Source organism: Thermobia domestica, chromosome 9, assembly GCF_964235325.1.
Source record: "Thermobia domestica chromosome 9, izTheDome1.hap1.1, whole genome shotgun sequence".
In the NCBI taxonomy this organism is placed as follows: Eukaryota; Metazoa; Arthropoda; class Insecta; order Zygentoma; family Lepismatidae; genus Thermobia; species Thermobia domestica.
The window spans coordinates 140,066,602-140,087,168 of NC_137462.1; the positions used below are offsets into that span (position 1 = coordinate 140,066,602).

General features: G+C 36.1%; 1 protein-coding gene across 1 annotated transcript in view; it reads right to left on the reverse strand.

Annotated features, from left to right (window-relative positions):
• Nucleotides 1-756: 756 nt before the first annotated feature.
• eIF3f1 (eukaryotic translation initiation factor 3 subunit f1) overlaps nt 757-20,567 on the reverse strand; it is a 58,458-nt gene continuing 38,647 nt past the window's right edge. Inside the window, exons 4-6 of the mRNA XM_081771893.1 lie at nt 20,059-20,150; nt 13,133-13,383; nt 757-916 (exon numbers count right to left, since the gene is read on the reverse strand). Coding sequence (XP_081628019.1) covers nt 830-916; nt 13,133-13,383; nt 20,059-20,150 — 430 coding nt within the window. The 3' untranslated portion in view covers nt 757-829. The remainder of the gene's footprint in view (nt 917-13,132; nt 13,384-20,058; nt 20,151-20,567) is intronic.

The window sequence follows — 20,567 nt, forward strand, 5'->3', positions numbered from 1 at the left end:
TTATCAATGCATCTATCATTACGCTACCAACTAAAACGTGAAGATAGGTACTCATTCATTATTTAAAAACTTAAGTAGAAAACACTTTTACCTAAAAGAGGTAAGTAAGTGTCAGTGCTTCCATTCATAAAAAGTCATACTTAAAAAGAAAACGCTTTTACCTAAAAGAGGTAAGTAAATATCAGTGCCAAGTTTTCATTAAAATTACAAATTAAATGGAATATATTTCATTATCAAACACTGTTAGTGAAAATATGCTCTACTTTTGTGTCATTTCACAATTAACGGCATTTCGAAAGAATACTTTCTTAACATCAACTATGAAATATCTTACTGCCTTTTAAGGCTTTCCATGTGATGCAGTTTCTAAATCTTTTAATTAACATGTATGAAATTGAACTTAATATATTTTCTCCTTGCAAAGATTTTTCTATTTAAGTTTGGGTTTTTATAGATGGACAGCACCTATTACCTTGTTCTGGCTGATAGCGTAGCGAAAGAAGATACATTGATAAAGAGGCCACCAATCCCTTAAAAACTGTTTTGCTATTTATTTCCAGGATGCAAGGTAAGAATAGTTCTTCTCTATTTCAATTATTATTATTATTATTAGCTGTTTCAAGACTATATATGCTTAAAAATGAAATTGATCATTGACATTGTACGCAATTGAAATAACACGCAGTCAAGCATTTTTTCACTATAACTACTATCTCAAATCTTAATAATTACTCTACTGTACAATGAAAGGCCGAATACACTTAGTAAATTTTAATGGCTTAACAAAACCCATACAACCTTTTATAATCTATACAAATTTCACAATTAATTACAATGTTGTCAGTAATGTAAGCTTTTCGTTCAACTGCAGTTGTGTTTTGGTTAACTGGGAGAGGCATATAACCATCAATAAATCCTGAAAAGAAACGAAAGGAAGAGAAAATAAATAAATGAAGTACTAAGGAAACCTCACACACTTCATATTAGTAAAATCACGGTAGAAATAACGATGACTGAATATCAGATTTCGGCTACAAAAGGCGAAAGAATTAATATACCTGGGTTGCTAAAGCTTGGAATTAATGGAAAAATGACAAATTCTATATATCTTAAAATTGTCGCCAATATTTTCAGGAAGAGTGCAATATCGAAATTTAAAAGCTATTTGCTATTTCTCTCTCTCTCTCTTCCCGCACTACACTTTACTAATACGCGAAAAACAGCATGCCAAACAAGACTTGGGTGGTTTTTAACTCTAGAATGATCAGTGACCACAACGTCTGATAATAAACAGTCCTTCACAGTGAATTGCGTTTGAAATGTGGCAAATTCAGAATAAAATTGGTACTTTTCAGTTCTATGAATTTTGATTAACGAAAAATGAAGATGTGGTTAGGTACTAGTCATTGCGAGTTTCTGCAGTGAATAATATGTAGTTTCTGTTTGTGGATTTGAGTATACCAAAATGTTTGAAGCTGACCGTTCTACAAAAAAGTTTGGCTGTAGTATTTTCAACGGACGTTGAAATATATAGATCTTAATTGAGGGAACATTTGATGTTCCATCCCGTTCCGTTGCTAATGTTTGTTGGATGGTATAAGTACGAACTTGACTGCATCTCGAAGTTCTCGAAAAAGCAAAAAAAGCAAATGGTACTGCAATTACACAGCATGTTACAAAATTCCTAACTGCTCCGAAGCCAGGAAGTTTCAAACTTGAAAGGTTCTTTTTTTTTCACAGATGGAGAATCATATATGAAAAGCGCAGCCCAAGGATGTAAATCTCTTTCCAAATGTACTGTGGGTCACCTGTCTTATCACATGTGCTACATAAAATTGTAGAGAAAGTGCACTCTCATATTCCCGACGCAGAAGTGAGAAAACGTATTTCTGAAAGTCTCCTCACGAACTTGTGTCTTTCGTAAATTGGCCTCTGAGCTTCCGCTCCCACCCAAGCCTGTCTTAACGAGATGGAGTACATGGATTAGAGCTGCTCGCTGCTATGTTAAGAATCTGAATCAGTAAAAAGAATCATTGATACTTTTGATGAAAACGATGCATCTTCAATGACCTAGCTTTCATTACTAACACTTTGGAAAAATTGCCAGATGTTATTACCAACCTGAGAAAAAGAACGAAACTGACGAATTATCTTAAAAACTTTAACGATGCTGTCTATGATCTGAATGTTGTACCTGGTAACAAGGGTGCGCACATTCGCCGAAAGTATGATCATGTAAGTATTAATCCAGATTTGGAAACAAAAACAGAAGAAAATGATTATGAATTAATTGATGGAATGATAATGTGGCAAGGAATGACGAAGTCCTGAAAAAAAATCCCACAGATATAAGTTATTCATACAAACTTACACATCCTGAAAACACATTACATCCCTACCGTTTGTGAAAATTCCAACATCCAGAAAGAATAGGCCGAATAACACCAAACTCGGAGGATGTACAGAACAGTATACCAGAAATAAATAATAAAGTTTGCTGAGAAATGGCTGACCCGTAAGACCACTCTTGTGTTAGCGTTGCACTCTCGCTTCTATTAGTGTTACGTCACGCGCAGCCAGTGAAGAGGAAATAAGAAAGCAAATACTAGTATAGCTCGTCGACGTTAAAGGGTACAATATCACCACCTAGGACTTCGAATCAAGCAGAATGATTGATCTCCGGAAAATGGGTATGTCAAACCGTGAGATTTCGGTTCGTAAAGGATATGCTGCTATGACGATGTGCGAGTGGAAACATGGACAGAAGAGGGTCGTTCACAGCGACGAGCGAGTACTGGATCACGCAATACGACCACAGCACGAGATAACTACCTTCGTTCACAGTGTTAAGTCTTGACGCCTGCTGTGAGGTGGACTGGTGGCACGCATGCCATTGATGAGCAACCACAACAAAAGCATTAAACTGTAATGGGCACGTGAATGCTCCCTAGCGTACTAAGTGACTAAAAGTAGTGTTTTCGGACAAGTTCCGCTTCAACCTATAGTACACTGATGGCCACATACGCATTAGATGCTACCATGATAAGTGCAATTTGCAATTTTGCATTGTTGAGCGGTATCGCGGACAAATACATGTGAAGGTTTAGGGCACCATTACGCCCATTCTGAATAGAAACCGCAACATAAGGAAGGTTTTTTGAATCCGGGGTACTGCCCCTTCTTCATGCAACTCTTCACGCCATATTTCACTAGAACATGCGTGGCTACATGTGGCGAGAAATATTCAAGCCTTCCTCGAAGAATGACTGGTACCACTGCCGTTCGCCTGACAATGTATGGGAATGGGTAGTCGGCAACTCGATCGGCACGGTCCTCCACAAATCACTAATTATCCTTGTAGACTCGTGTACCGCGCGTAGGGAAATACTTCACGAACGTATCCAGGAGCTTTTTCAGGGTGCGACAAACTTATGGGAAAGAATTCCCTGACTTCTCCCGGTTTGGGGAAACATTTGAAATTTTTCCTGATTTTGCATCACACTTTTTTTTTTAAAATACCACATTCAATAAAGTACTGTAAAGAAATGGACTGAGAGGAGCGTCAGTCTGAAATTCAGTATGGAAAGGTTCTCTTTCTGAAGCAAGTACTTTAAAAATGTAACTCTGAGTCAGGTATGTTGGAAGAAGATAAAATGCTTATTCTTAAACTGACAGCTTGAATAGTTGGGAACTTTCTATCTTTCCTAATACCTTGAATATAGAACAGAAGATAGGAATAAATGTCAATGCTCGATGACCAACACCACTATTTTCAAGCCAACATTGAACAAAACTTCAACGGAAATTTTTTGAGCCTCTATACGTGTGCTAAAGCATCCTTAAATAAGTTCTGCACATCTCTAAGGAATTCAACGATTCTTTAATTCGTTGCATCAACTGCAGCCTTGTATATGCTCCATGCAAAGTAACTAACCCACAGATTCCTATATGCAGTGTTACAGGGTGATTTGGCAACGTCTTGATATCTGACTTGACGGTATGTAGACACTGAAGTTAACACTGGGTCCATTTACTGAGATCTGAATTATATTGTTTAAGTTCAATAGTGAATGCATCTCTCTGAAATCGATTAAAAGATCAGAAAATATAGAACTCCCTAAAATCACCGCTGCTATATAACGCACGAACACTTGCCTTTCACAGTACTCTACAATCGCACATTTATGTCTCCAACAATTGAAGCAGTTCGCTTCTAAAGTATGGTGATAATATTCCATAACCGGAAGTATATCTATTTTGTCACGTTGAAGCTGCACTTTCCTGGCAATGTCGCTGCTTAAGAACACAGGTCTAAGTACTTTAACATTTTTAGGAGCAGTGAGCATTGATGTATGTCATTACACCTTGAATACACCTAGTAATTCTGCTTTTGTAATACAAATTTTTTAATTAAAAATCCCTGTTAACTACGCTCCCGAACTCGTACCTACTTGCATGGTAGAACCCACATTTGAGCACGCAGCGTTCCCAGAAACCCTTGAATTCTGTACAGATGAGATACATATAAAATGACACTCCAAGACAGAAGGTACTGGGTTGTTTTCTTGATTCACTAATGCACTGACTGTTCCTAATATTGAAATGGATGCGACCATCTGTATATACTTTTTACTTTTCATGTGACTTGCTATCGCTTGCCATCCGATATTACTAAGCGGAAAGACGTCCCGGCAAATGTTCCAGCGAGCAGAAAATTTGTCGCCTGGTACTTCCCGAATCCATGATAAAGAATTATCTAACAACCAGGAAGAACTAAACGTGGTCTTGTAATACTTGGAAACTGATATACTTGTTCCTACGTCGAAACACTGGACACAATAAATACCCAACATCACAAGTACACCACACTTTCGATCCTGCTGCTGTAATTTGAACCATCAACGCTAAACCAGTAGAAAGCTGTTACTACATCCCCCTTCCCAACTCGTTTCTATACAGCAATATGCTGTCATAAATAAAAGCCTCTTGTTGACTGTATACAATATATCTCTTTTTTCCCACGTACGCTGCCTCGATCCACTACATCAAATGAACTTGCATTTGCTGCTTCTTTCCCTTTTTGAAACACAGACAGTTTTTGTGTTTAGTCTATACATTTAAGCACTGTTAAGTTCCTAACATACGAAATTAAAATGATGAACTAAAACATGTAAGAAATGAAACACGATCGAGCTCTTAATATACGATAATAAACCGTATACAATCATACTCAGGAGCTATTTATTCATTTGGAATTTCTTTTGATAATGTACTATTTTGTATTAACAGTTAGCTTCGCACATTTGGGTATTTACCAAATTCTGCTTTCCAGTAACGAATACTATTCCGAACGTAATCTAAATTTCCACCCCAGAAAGAAAGCAAAGAAGAATTTATCCCCAGAAAAATAAAATCTTACCTCGTAATATTGTTTACACGGGTGAAAGAAGTCAATTACGGCAAATTCGTAATTTCACAATTCCAAAATGCGCCTTACGGTTACTGACGAAAACTCGTTGCTTAACTTTGGTACTTCACATTAAACATCATTTTAAAGTCGCACAAACGAGTTAGTAATTACTGAGTTGATGATGTAAGACGAAAGGAACGTGTGGACCCACGCAGCGTAGTCACTAACGCTCTCGCCTTTGGTGCGAGCGGTCCCACGTTCAATTCGCGATAGGGACACTCGGTCGAAGAAGTGTAAAATCCTTCTCAGGCCATCCATCCTGAGAAAGGTTTTTCTCATTCACACCGGGCAAATGCCTGGATGATACTTTACATACACACTGGTCCCAGACAGCTTCTTTTCTCCCTATTTCCTTCTTTCAATTCCCCGAGCAATGTGATCCCCGAGGGACGACATCATCCCTTATGCATGTTTACAGATGCCGAAAGCCCAGAAAACTAATTCCTAATTCTAATGAAAGGAATGCGAATATGGGAGGAAACGAGCGAACCCCGATAACCTCCGCCTCACTCGGTGATTACCACAAAACCAATATCGCGCACTAATGGTTTGAATGCAATGCAGGAACTTTGGCCCTAAAAGTGAACGCTCTATCGACTACGCCATTGAATTTGATACAAAACAGATCAAACTCGCATACCATCTGGAACATGCTCAATCCCTTGCATCAGTTTCCTTCACTTAATGTAACACGTGATAATGAACCGTCAGCAAGAAGAAACCTGTTTGTTTCCCTAGTTCCAAAACCGAAGGATTCTGGCGAAAAACATGATGCAAAACAGCAACATATAAACATGATTCAGATCACATTTACATTACTTTCCCTATAGTAAAGGTATGAAGATGTCAACATTAAAACAAGAATTGCAAATCACGAATTGCATGGAACTCCATTACTTCCACGTGTACTGGAAACAAATTATTACTATTCTACAATAATTTGAATAGCAAATTTTAACCGTCTCCTTTTCTTACATTTCACTGTAAATTGCTTAATGAAGAAATCCAGTTTCTGTTAGGTACTTTTGGAGTGGGATTCCAGCAGAGATGTCTCCATGGGACACACCCTCCAACATCCAAAATATCTTTGTGCTCCTTCTTAAAAGCTTCATTCCAGTTATAAAATATTTTTACAAGTCTTGTTTGAATCTTTCTTTACATTACTTCGAACATTTCTTATTGGCATTGAAAAATACCAAAATTTGGCTCAAAGGATGATTAAAGAGACAAAGTGAATTTTATTTGAATTCATGTACCATAAGTAATGTTTGCACATTGTTGCGTCATTTTTAATGTCAGGATAATTTTAAAATGAGAGTAAACAATACTTTTTTAAACTTATGAGACGCATCATCATTAATATATCATTACAAATGTATAGCTATTGATGGAAAGTGATTGAACTATAAATGTAACAATTAATAAATATTGAATTATAAGCATAAGCAGAAAGTACTCTTTGGTATCCACAGACGTATCCCATACTTAAAGATCAAGAGTCCGAGAAATTAGTCCGGCTATCCACTGACATGTGAGAATTGACTGAATGTATACGCTGATGTGCAATTGTATCAGCAGTTTTCCTAAAATCGTAAACACTTTCGAAACAAACCTCGTTATGAATTCAAATATAGTACAATCACAACACAGAAGCTAAAATACGAGATGATATATTCCAAAATCCTTCCATTTTTGTGATTAGATACCTTCACTTAATGGAACTAGTGGAACGAGAAAGAAAAAAGGCTGGAATTGTGCGTGCATTGAAAATGGGGTCTAACATTGGATCGTTGATTCAACTGCATTTTGTGGACGATTTACCAATATGATATCCAACTGCACCAACGAAAGCAAAAGATAATGCGCACCACAAATACATCATTTGTAGAAAATACAGATAACTTTATAAGATTGAAGTGGGCAAATAGAAAATAAACATCAAAACACATCTGAAATCATCACTGAATTTTAATTTTAAATATTTATGAAATCTCATTTTTCGAAATTCCTTGATTCTTAACAGAATTCAATGACTTTTACCAGTCTTCTCAAATTCCTTTACTTTTCCCAGTTTGTCGCCACCCTGTCTTCGATTCTATGTCACGACGAGTAGAGAATCTGATTGCAACACGTGGGAGCTTCACACCATACTGAATTCTCAAGGTCAGAGAGCATGTACAAAGGGCGTTCAGTGAATTTTGCAGAGATGGTTATAATATTGTTGCCATATGGTTATGAAATTTTAAGTAAACATACTTTGATTCTTTGGCTACACGATAATGTCACTCAAAGTAGCTTCCATCTGCTGTGACGCATCTCGTCTAGCCTCCGTCTACCTCATAAAATTTACGTGGCTGACTTCCACACCATTGTTTCACACAAGAAATGAGGACCTTGTCAGTGTCGAATTCTTTTCCTAGCAGGTGGGCCTTCAAAGACCAAAGAGGAGGAAACTGAGTCTTCAGAGACCAAACAGGAGAGAAATCAGTCCGAATTACAGGGAGGCTAAGAGACGCTTCCCATCCCATTTTCATGATATACTGTGTCATCATGGCTGGTGCGGTTTGGCATTGTCACGATGGAGTCTAATGGTCTTATTTTGCAGCTCCGGTATCTTGGTTCGGAGAGCACGTCGTACATTATTCAGTAATAAACATTAATACTCCTTGTTGTTTAATGGCAATAAAAATATTCTATTCTATCTTTCTAAAAAGTAAATTTCCCGACTATATGTTTGTAAAATACACTTAAGTTTATTTTATCATATCATTTCATTGGTTCGTTCATGATACTCTACATTTAATTAAATTACTGTTTATTATTTTCCTACTAAGTTAAACTTTGGTGTTGCATCCATTTTTTTATTATTATTATTATTATTATTATAACTGACGTTTCAAAGGCAACTGCCTGCTTTAATCATTCACGTTGTACTAATTTAAAGATCATAAGCAGCAGTACAATTCAGAAAGGACTTCGAAAAAAGAAAAACCAAAAGTTAGCAGTGTTATCCTTTATTCACAATACCTCTAATAAGTGTCGTTTATTGAATAAATATAGAATAACAATTCACATGCCACATTTAACGATCAGACAAATACTACGCTCCGTGAAACATCAAGAAGGATTAGATGCAACAGGTATTTATTCAATCCCATATGAATGTGGTCTAACCAACATCGGAAAACGGAACAAACAATTAAGACCAAATGGAGAATACAATATATATATATATGCATAAATACGATTAAATCAATCAGAAAAACCAGCATTAGCACAATACGCAGTACATGAAAAACAAAATTTTGTTTCAAAATTAGTAATTAGCTGTATGCAGATCCACTTATGGACATTGAAGGTCACTAAGAGAAACAATTGAAATAAAATTATGTGATGGTACCTTGAATAGAAAGTGAAGTTTGAAATTAAGTGAAATTTGGAACATTTTATTAAATACATATGTAAGGAAAAAGAAAGGGAAAAGAAGAAAAAGATTAATATTATAAATTTGAAATATAAAAATGTAATAATGCAACAGTTAAAATTAACTACAAGATTTACAACATGGGTAGATGGGTGGACTAGAGTTTAAACAAAGATGATGTGCAAGAATGTGGCAACTTCAAGGGAATAAAACTTATGAGCCATGCAGTGAAACTCTGGGAGAGAGTGATAGATCCAAGATTGAGGGAAGAGACAGAAATAACAGAGGTCCAAATTTTCTTTCATGCCAGGACGGTAGACAACAGATGCAATTTTGCACTTAGGATGCTAACAGAAAAGTACAGAGACTATCAGAAGGACCACCATATGGCATTCATCAAGCTAGGAAAAGTGTATAGCAGATTCCATAGGATCTTATTTGGTGGGCACTAAAGGCAAAATGTGTTTCGAACACATGTATGATGGATGTGGAACAAGAGTGAGAAGCGCACATGTAATAATAGAAGACTTCATAGTTAAAGTAGGCCTTCATCAGGTACCTAGCCTTAGCTCATACCTTTTTGCAGTTGTGATGAATAATGTGCGGACTTGTGTGTAATTACATATTTTTTTCATATGTAGGTTCGTCAAATCCTTAAATGTTTGTGATTCACATCTGTAGGGTGCTTCAACTCAAGTTTCATATTACATATTTTGACCAATATTACATGGCAATATTATAGCAGGTAACCTAAGCTTTCAAAGAACTTTGCTTGTTCAACTGAATGACAGGAGGACAGTACTCTAGTATTGCAGTTGCAAAACGCACGTGTTTTGTATTGACCGTCGAAGTTAGAAATGGCTCCGGTTGCTTCAACTTTACCCGCGAAATTGCGGTCGTGGGTAACTACCGATGATGCGTTTACTACGGACGGTAAAGTGATGTTGTGCCAAGTGTGTGATTAAAAAAAAAAAAAAAAAAAAAAAAAAAAATGTTCAATAAAATCTCAGGTAGAACAACATGTACGAAGTGCACTCCATGCAAGAAATAAAATTTTGCAAACTGCAAAAAAAAAAACAAGTACTCTTGACACAAATGCATCAAGATACTTCAGTGAGTGAGTTTTTCAAAGACTTGTGCCAAGCAATGATAGCAGCAAACATTCCTTGGAACAAAGTTCAAGTGCCAAAATACCGTGCTTTTCTGGAGAAGTACTGCGGGCGTCGAATTCCTGACGAATCCACTCTTCGAAAGAGTTATCTCGAAGTTTGTTATAGGGAAGCTACAGATACCATTAGGGCAGAAATAGGTAGTTCATATATTTGGATTTCTGTGGACGAAACAACAGACGTTTTGGGACGTTATGTAGCAAATTTAGTGATTGGAAAGTTAAGTGAAGATGCTCCATCTAAATCCTATCTTATTGCGAGTAAATTGCTGGAACGCACGAATCATTCCAGGATTGCTCACTTTGTAAACGATTGTCTTAAAGTGTTGTGGCCGGGAGGAGTTCAGGAAGAAAAAGTCCTTGTTCTCTATACAGACAATGCTGCGTACATGTTAAAAGCGGCTAGAGCACTTACAGTTTTTTACCCTTACTTAATTCATTTCACCTGTATGGCCCATGCTCTTCAGCGTGTTGCTGAAGAAGTGAGAGACAACTTTTGCGAAGTAAATAAACTAGTTTCTTCCACGAAGAAAGAAAGAAAAAAAATTGTTAAGGCGCCACATGTTAAGTTTACAGAAATCAACTGCCAGACTTGCTACTTCCTTCGGAGCCTGTGCTAACGCGATGGGGCACTTGGATATAGGCAGTACATTTCTACAATGAACATTTTCAAAAAATTAAGCATGTTGTTCATTCATTTCCATCGGAATCTACTGTGTCAGTAGGCATTGCTCAGAAACTGTTTAATGACTCAAAAGTAGCGTGTGATATCGCATACATAGACAGCAATTTTGGTTGGCTACCTACAAGCATTAAAAAGCTAGAGATTGTTGGGTGGCCACTTCCGGAATCCATGGAAATCATAGAGGATGCAAAGAGACTGCTGCAAGGTGTGTGTGGAGATGTAGGAGAAAAACTTCGAAAGAAACTAAATGCAGTGCTGGAAAGAACCCCGAGTTACGACAGCCTATTGGCAGTGTGAGATTCTCAGTGGTGAAACAAGAAACCCCCTGAAGATATTTCCCCCAACTACATCCCCCTGTTACTTCATGCGATGTGGAGAGATCATTCTCTGCATACAAGAATATTTTATCCGATCGCCGACAAATTTTACTTCTGATCATTTGGAAATGTACCTTGTAACCCATTGTGCAACAACACACAGTTGAACTGTAGGCACATCTTTTGTAACTACTTTATTTCAAATTAAAAATGTTCATAGTGGAAATATTCTTCAATCTTAGTTCAGCTGGTATTGTTTAAAAGATATGGGACTGCTTTTCCCCGCAAGAAATAAATATATATAAAACAATACATTTTGTCTTAAGTTGCTTTTAGTATTTAAATTTGTATATTGCGTATAATTCATTTCAAGATTGGGCCGTGGTGACGAATGCGCATTTAGTGTAAAAGGTTCTAGATTTGAAATGGGACCACACCACACCACATGAGATTTCTGACGTATAAATGCCGTATGCATTGCTTTTCTCTCTAGCCGATTCGCATCTTCCTTCATTCGCGTCTGATTTTTATTAACCTGCAATCAGTCACGTCAGTGACGTATGGCTGTCTCAGCTGTTCAAGCATTTCACTTCATTGGGGGACTTGCATTAAGCAGGATAAAGTGTAGTAGATTTTCCTATTTATTTTCATAATTCGTTTAAATATTGTATACTCATACGCGTGTTAATATTACGTTTTCATAAATATGTAACATATGTAATATTACATATTCTTATATAATATTACACATTTCTTACATTTTAATCGGTTTTTGTTACATATTTATGTACATATTTAGGGGGTTGATATTACATAAAAATCCGGACTCTAGTAATGAATGAGTTTACCAAGAATACTCAAGAATTATCACTTTGGAATATGCTATTTGTAGACGACGTCGAGCCGTTGAGCGAGACCAAGCAAGCACTGTAAGAAAAATTAGTACCTGGAGAGGAGCACTGGACAGCAAAAGCCTTAGAATTAGTAAAATTAGGACAGGATATTTCCACTGCCCATTTAGCAAAAATATAATCGAAAATACAACAATACGGCGGACGAAGAAGAGATGATAATGACGAAGAAATGCTTAGGATCCATTATACATAAATAGAAGATGTAAACAGTAGAATTAGCAGCGGTTGGATAAAATCTAGAGAAGTGGCAGTAGTATTGTATGACTGTAAGGCACCAATTCGCCTTAAACGAAAAGTTTACAAAAAGAGTATTGTCATATTATACGGAGCGGAATGTTGGACAACGAAGAGAAGGGAACAGAAGTTGCACCTTGCGGAGATGATGCAATTAGTATGTGAAGTGACATGAAAGGACAGAATTAAGAATGAAATGATCAGAGGAACAGTAAGGGTGGGACTAGTGGTAAAAAAACTGCAAGAAAGTAGACTTCGATGGTTTGGAATGTAAGAAAAAAACCTTCGAAATACGTAGTTCACCACGTGGATGCTAAACAACTGAATAGGAAACGAGTGGGGAGATTGGGAAACATAAAAAAGCGAGGACGAGTGGAGAGAAACATAAAAGAAGTGGGGAGATTGTATGAAGAACAATATGGTGCAGTGTGGTATCTCAGAGGGAAAGACACAAGATGCAAACAAGGTAGAGGACAGTGATCCGTAAAGCCAATCCAGCTAACTAGAAAAAATGTAGAAGAAAAAGGATGGATTGGGGTTTAATGTCCCTTTCAGCATCGAAGCTACATGAGACGTGCACCTACAACTTACCGTGAGATCGGAATCACATGAGCTCCCGCTGGGAATGGAAGGCACGCACGTTAGCCATATAGCCACGAGGGAGCTCAGTGATTTACAATTCTCTAAAGTAGTTCAAACTCTGATAATAAAGGCAGTTAGTTGCCACTGAAACATCAGTTTAAATATAACACGAATGGAACACAGAAAATTATCACCAGAAAAACTATGTGAAATATGTATACTCTAAATTTGTTGTGAGCAGTGTGTTTAAAAGTATGTTTTCTGTTGATACATCGTTACTGTATGGTTTCCACAACAAATGAAATACAAAGAAAAAAAAAGGTACAAATTTCACCTACCTTAATATTAGAGTTAAACATAGTTTCAAATTCTTCCGGTGTCATCTTCGGAACAGAATTCACCATATCCAATATGGCCCTACCAACTGAATTATCAGGTGCTACTCGTCCTGATAAAACATCATCTACGTATGTCAGAACCTGATCTAATAAAGTTGTAAGTTTATGAGAAGCTTCCGCAACCTGTGTTAAATCAAGCATTGGTTCCACTTGCATCTTCTTCGAATGCTGTGTTTTCTGGCACAACTGAACTGTAACGCAACGAACAAAAATATGTTATGCATACATAAAAAAGCGAGGACGAAATACCAGTTGACAAACTCTTTACAAATAGTTTTGTCATCTGAATATTACACGAACATAATTTCAACATAAATGTAATGTGCGTAAGAAACCACAGAATAACTAAAAAATAAGTAAATAATCCCTTTTATGTAAAAGGAAACTAATTAACTATATATAATGAATTTACTACAATAACTACAATGTAATAAGTGTTGCCATATCTATATAAATAATAAAAAATGTAACATGTCTGCTTGCTAATGCTTCCTTGACCACTCCACCAATTTTGATTATTTTTGTTTCATGAGTGTACTCTAGACTAACTTATGTTTTACTAGACTAGCGCATTTTCGGCAAGGGGATTGAAGGGATAAGGGAGCTGACATGTAAAAATAATTGAAAACTACCGATAATAGTGTCCAATTTATAGTTTTTGAGGTCACTGAGATGAACAGAGACACTCTCGATGTCGTTTAAATTCATTCCCCATAGGTATGGCAGGAGGGGTGAAGTGGAAGGGGATTAACAAGAAAAAATAATCAAAAACGATCTATATTAGAGTGCCCAATCAATATTTTTCGGAGTCGCTGAAATGAATAGTGATCCTCCCGATGCTGTTTAAATTAATCCACTATGCGTATCACAAGGAAGGAAGAGGGGAAGGAATTTAAATATTCCATACACCTACTCTCCCCGTGCAACTAGTAACACTCGAACTTAGATGCCAATACATATCGATCAGTAAATTGGCCACCTGCTTATGTTGATCTCATTTTCAATTCAATCAGTGAGTGGAAAAAGGAGAACATTCCCCAACACGTTAATTTTGAAAAACGAAAAGTAAAACTGCTTGCCAGAAATACCATTGTTTATATAAAAATATTTGTATGGGAGATTTGTAGCGTGTGTTAAAACCTTTCATTTCCCAAAATTCCCAAAACGTAATGGGATTGGATATTTAGTTATAGAGAAATTGTTATCGTGGAATGTTATCCTTTATTTTTGGAATGATGTTCTTTTTCCACTCACCGATTCTATTGAAAAGATTCCCATAACACATGTATTAATTGTTACTCTTGAGTTGACAACCTGTCTGCCTAGGAACGTGGCTGCATTGACGCAATGTTTGCCCGATAATATTAATGATAAATTTACCTGCGCATCTTGGATACGAGGCAGACGTGCTGTATTTGTGAAACTCTGAAACACGCACTTCCACGATTTGTTCTACGATCAGAATACCACCCTGATTGAACAACAGGTAAAGAAGGAAGAAGTCATTAAAAAACATCACGTACAGAAATTAATTAGTGGTCGTATTCTTTACCCTATCTGTTTTAGGAAAGGCAATGGACGTATCGGCTTCACTGACCGGGTGAGAGTTTCAGTAATTCCGGAAAATTCTGAAGGTTAAAGCTAAATATCTCAATTGATGGAACCTAATGGGTTATCAATAGCTTGTCAACAAATTGCGGAGCTTTTGAGCTACGGATTCTCCTCAAAGCATTTTTTGCTTCGGAATAAACACTAAAAACAAGTGGTTAAGTTCAAAATTAGAAATGAGCATATGTGGTAAAACGAATAAAAGAGATGCATACACAATGAAGCATCATGAATAAAACTGTTTTTTATAGCTTGCACACAAACTAACTTTTTTTTCCCAGAAAGATCAAGATTTAAAGTCAATATTATTCGAGGTAAAGGTTGGGTCGACCATGTTTCTGTGTTCTTGTGAGATAAAAAAAAAATGGGTAACTCTTTATAGTGGAGGCATAAACAGATACCCATTTCAGTCCGCATGTGACTAATGCCTTTCTGACAGTTTTACCACTGATAAGTTCATATAGTTTATAATCCCATTGTAACAACTGATTTGTTGCGAAACAGTGAATGTCATCCAAAATGAATGAAAAAAAAAGGGGGGGGTTGTTTTGCGATAGAAAATAACATTTACAAATAAACAAAACAATCAACTGTCAAAACTTCATATACAATGTTCTAATTATGATCTTCATGCTTTGTTTGTTTTTAATCAGAATAATTAGTCACTATACCAATTTCTATGAACTGTGTACATATGTTTCTATTTTATTGACTGTGTGCTTGTTTTCTTATGCTGGACTGGTATTCAGGAAGAAGTAAAGTATAAACATACGATAAAATATACCGATTATAATAATTTTCTTAGTACTGTATGTTGTTACAATTTACTTTATATTTAGTATTTAAAAGTAGCTGTCGCGTTATTGCTTATTAAAACTTTACTATCAGTGTGATATTACAGGTTCTGGTCTACAACAGGTCTATCACACCGTAAACTGTCCACCTGTGTAAGTTGATCTTCTTATGGCGCCGATGGTAACGAACATGGACAGGTTTCACAGCAGAATACCACAAACTAGAATATCCTGTACGGGCATGCAATGGAATCTTATTCTCAAACTCAGTTTCCTTCCTCTATATAATTATTTACTGTAGCATATCTCACACAAAAATTCTCCAGGATACCTTGTTTTATAGAAAAACTTGGATCATAATTCGCAACTAAAATATGCTCTTACATGAATTATTTTTTCAATTACGGAACTTTTCCACAAAGTTTACCTTCAAAAATAATAATGAATAAGTCTACAGTTAGAAGGAAATGGAATAAGCAGTTTTCCAAAATCAATGCTTTTATGTAAATCTCAGTCCGCAGTTTCGTAAATAACTTAAGAGACCTAATGAGAAATGAACTGGAGAAAAAGTATACGACTGGACAGAGAATCAAATTCTACGGTTTATCATGCCAGTGCAGTAACAAATATTTGCCTTTACATCTCAGAGTCAGTTCAGTTCAGTTCAGTTTACGTTTTGGAGGTAAACATTCACAGCAAATTAAGTTGATAAAGAATTGAGAATAAAATTCAACTGTTGTACGTGAACATGGGGGGAATAACTTTAAACTAAATTTAAATTACAATTAAGAGACCATAAAATCATCACAGATTTCCAAAAATTTCACACAATTCATACAAAGAAGAAGAAAACAGTATTGGTAAACTCCCCCATGATTTGTAAGGGACAATTGATGAATTCCCCTAAAATATTGTGAGTCCAAAATATATTTTTCTTCACAAAGTTTGTCTAAAAAGTATTGAGCCTTCGGAGGTCAAAATTGAGAATACTTTATTATTATTATTATTATTATTATTATTATTATTATTATTATTATTATTATTATTATTATTATTATTATTATTATTATTATTATTTTTATTATTATTAAAGTTATGAAACCACATATGCACCATTTTGTTCGATGACCTGTCATTTTTCCGTCAACACTATAATCCCGTCCTATAGAACTTATATAGTTTATAGTTTAAAAAAAAATAAGAAAATAAAAACGCACGTGGTTCTCACTGACCTCTTCAGATGATGGTTTGACGGTGGCCTAGTCCAGCTCAAACGGTGCATGTATTAAAACTTCCCAGCCAAGTTCTCTCAATTTCTGACTAGTCGTTAAAGATGTATGCGGTCTTCGCTGTTAATGTGGTATGCGACATCCTTCCTGTTGACCAGTTCCGGTCGTTTCTTTTGCCTTACTAGGTGAATTCGCGCTAATTGTGACAGCACAATTGGAGTCTATCGTTCTGACCGGCGGAGCAGCTGACACACGATGTTTTTCCAATCCCATCAAACACACGGCGTAACATTCCTTGCAACAAACTATGGAGCTTCTGCTCGCTTGGACAACGTTCTTTCTCGCACACTGTTATCGTAAGTTATCCAATTTTCATTACTCGTTATCAACCGCTTCAGAAATTGGATCTAGTTTGTTACGTTTCAGTAGAGTCGCAGATAGAAAGTCTGTCGAGTAAAATGTTTTTGTGTCAGACCGTGTAACACCCAAAGGTCGAACTTGCTTTTGTAGCCAGCCTTTTTCAAATAGCTTAACACCGTTTGGTGATGAATGTTGAAGTCATTGTAAATGTCATGACTGCTTACATGCCGGTCTTGCTTGACTTTTACTAGACTATTACACACTTTTGCTGTGATTGTTCGCCCACTGCGAGGAGCATTTTGGAGATCGAAATTCCCAGAACGAAAGCGACTGAACTATCTCTTGGTTGTTGCTTTTGATAATGTATCTTGTCTATGAACAGTAGAAATTTCTGCATGTTCTTGCGCAACATTAGCGCCTTTAGCGAAATAAAGTTGTGAAATGTAGCGCAGTTTCGCGGAAAATTCACTCATCTTCACGGCTAAATATCATAGGTCTGATTAAAAGAATTCAAGCATTTTTTGCACATCTACTAGCTTCAACTAACAAATGGTTTAGGCCTGACCCGCTGCGATTCATATACCCTGAGATTTGGGATACTAACGCCATCTTGTGTTCAATACTTTTAGACTAGTTGATATTTCAGCTATTTGAAATATTTATCAAATCAATTAATATCAGTACAAAAAATTGGTATGCGGAGAACATTTCGCGACCGAAACCTCGTTGCTTAAAATCCCGAGCCCATAATTTCGCGAGGCCAAACACTTGTTGCCCAAAACGTCACGCTTATAATTTTGTGAGGCCAAAATCTCGCCGCCCAAAATTTCACGCTCATATATTCGCAAGGCTTAAATCTTGCTGCAATATCGAAACCTCGCAGGAGAAAATCTTGCCATAACGATTTACCCAACGAGTTTCTGGGGTAATAATAATAATAATAATAATAATAATAATAATAATAATAATAATAATAATAATAATAATAATAATAATAATAATAATAATAATAATAGGTCTGATTAAATAATAGGGAGGAAAAACTTAAATAACATGGGGCCTAGAAATGCCTGCTTTACACCCTAAAAGTATATAAAAAATTGACAGGTTCAAACTGAATGGATATATAATCCTAAAATAATCCCAATGAAGAGAAATCTTATCCATCGAATCTAGTTTTCTCCTTCATATGCTCTCTCCTGAGAAATTAAGGATACTATATATTGTACAAGTTGAACCGAACTCATCCGATCAGGATCAAAGTTAATATGAGGGTAAATTTTGATCTGCTACGTAAGAGTATGAACTATTATGTTGTGGAGACTTAAGGTTTCCGAGTTGTAGGCGGTCAAATTTTGCATAATTTTTTCCCTAACAAACCGAACTCATCCGATCGGATCAAACTTAGCATGGGAGAATTTGATCTGTTTGTTAACGGGTGAAATATCACGCAGTGCAGGCTTTCAGTTCCTGAGTTATGTACAACGAATTTCTAAATCAATGGACATAACAAAAACTAAATACTGTTTAAATAGCAATCAAAGGTCTGTCTTGAGCAGGCAAAATACAAATCTATGCGTATTTCACTGGTAATATAATTACCTGTGCGTTACCTTTTAAGTTTATAAATAATATCGATATATAAAACATTCTACACTGAAGGAGTAGTTGTACCAAGGTCCTGTACTGACAAGACTTTCCTAGGTGAGACTACGTCCCGTGAGGTTCTGTCCAAGCGAGATTCTGACCGCGAGGTTTTACTCAGGCGAGATTTTGTATCTAAACATTAAAAGATTTAGGTATTCTTAAACTGAATAATAGGATATACTATATTTCTTTACAGAACAAGTCCTTCCTCCAGTAATAGCACTAGAATATTTCTTTATCCCCCATCTAATCCATGAAAGAACGTATGACCGTAATTCTACAATGTACAAGAATGTGCAGAAAAAAAATTAATGAATAAATTATATGCAAATCTCAAGATAAGAATGGTGATTTTTCAACCGAAATATTGAAGAAATCTTAGTTATTAGCATACACAGGATAGAGTAGGTAACAGTTTTCAATTGTCATATTATAATTACCTTTCCTAATCGAACACAAAGGAAAACGCATTCTTCAGTTTTTTTAATTGTTTCTCATTCAATGTTCATATATGAGGCAACATAAATTTAACCCCACATGTACACTAGTGACACCAGATATCAAAACTAGACACACAGGAGGTGCCTAAGGTTAAAAGAACAAATTATGTTGGATTTTTTCTTCTTTCGTAGTAACAATGGATAAGCAAAACATCCACACGTAGGGAGCTGAAACAAAACAGTCTTTGAGACATAGTACAGTGTGTCGTATGATGTTAATCCTGTTTCTTTATACCACTTTATTGACATTGAAAATCCTAAAATAATACATAAAATAAACCGTAAAGAAAGTCTTTCCTAATTCAAGTATTTCATTATCCTTTAAGTAGAGTCAAGTTTTTAAAGGTAGCAGAAAGATGATCTTTCCTCACGAATGCAGTTACGAGCTCCCTCGTGGCTAAGCGGTTAGCGTACGCGCCTTCGGCGTGGGAGACCCGGGTTCGATTCCCGGCAGAAGTTCATGTGGTTCGGATTCCACGTTAATCAGTAGGTCCACGTCTCAGATAGCCTCTCTGCTGAACGGGACGCTAACCTAAAATCAACTCAACTCAACGAATGCAGTTACCAGAGATAACGGGAGCATAGAGGGACCAGTTCCCGAAAGAAAAACAACATGGAAAGGAAGTTACTTACAACACCCGTTATTATTTTATTCTTCTTAGTAAAATAGCTTATTGTTAGTTAATAAAAAAATTACAGTAACCAAGTTAATCATAATGGTTACTTACGTCCAACAATTTCTGGTTCGTAACACGTAATCTCTACTGACACAGGAGTAAACATGCAACCTGCTTTTCCACCAGGAACACCAATTGGAACACTGTAAGAAAATAAATAAATAAATAAATAAAATTAAAACTCAACACATCAGAAATACAAATTGTGCTATCTAAACTTAAACAAAAATAAAATCATAGAAGCTCAAGTCGAGCACGAAAAAAAAATTGATTAAAACTGTCATGAATTTATGATCATAATGGTGATGTAATTCAACATCGATAGATTTTTACGTAAGTCATGTAATGTGTCGTGTGAATTCCTCTGCGCATCTATGACAAGAAGTTCTAATTTTGTTCTTAACTGTATACTAGTTCTTTTCCTAAGCAATTGAAAAAAAATTTTTTGTCTGATGGTTACTATGGTCAGTATAGTTACAAACCCGTGCTCTTGAGTACATAGTTTAGAACTCAAAATTCGATCTTGCACCCTAACTTTCGTTCGTGACTAAGCCATCATT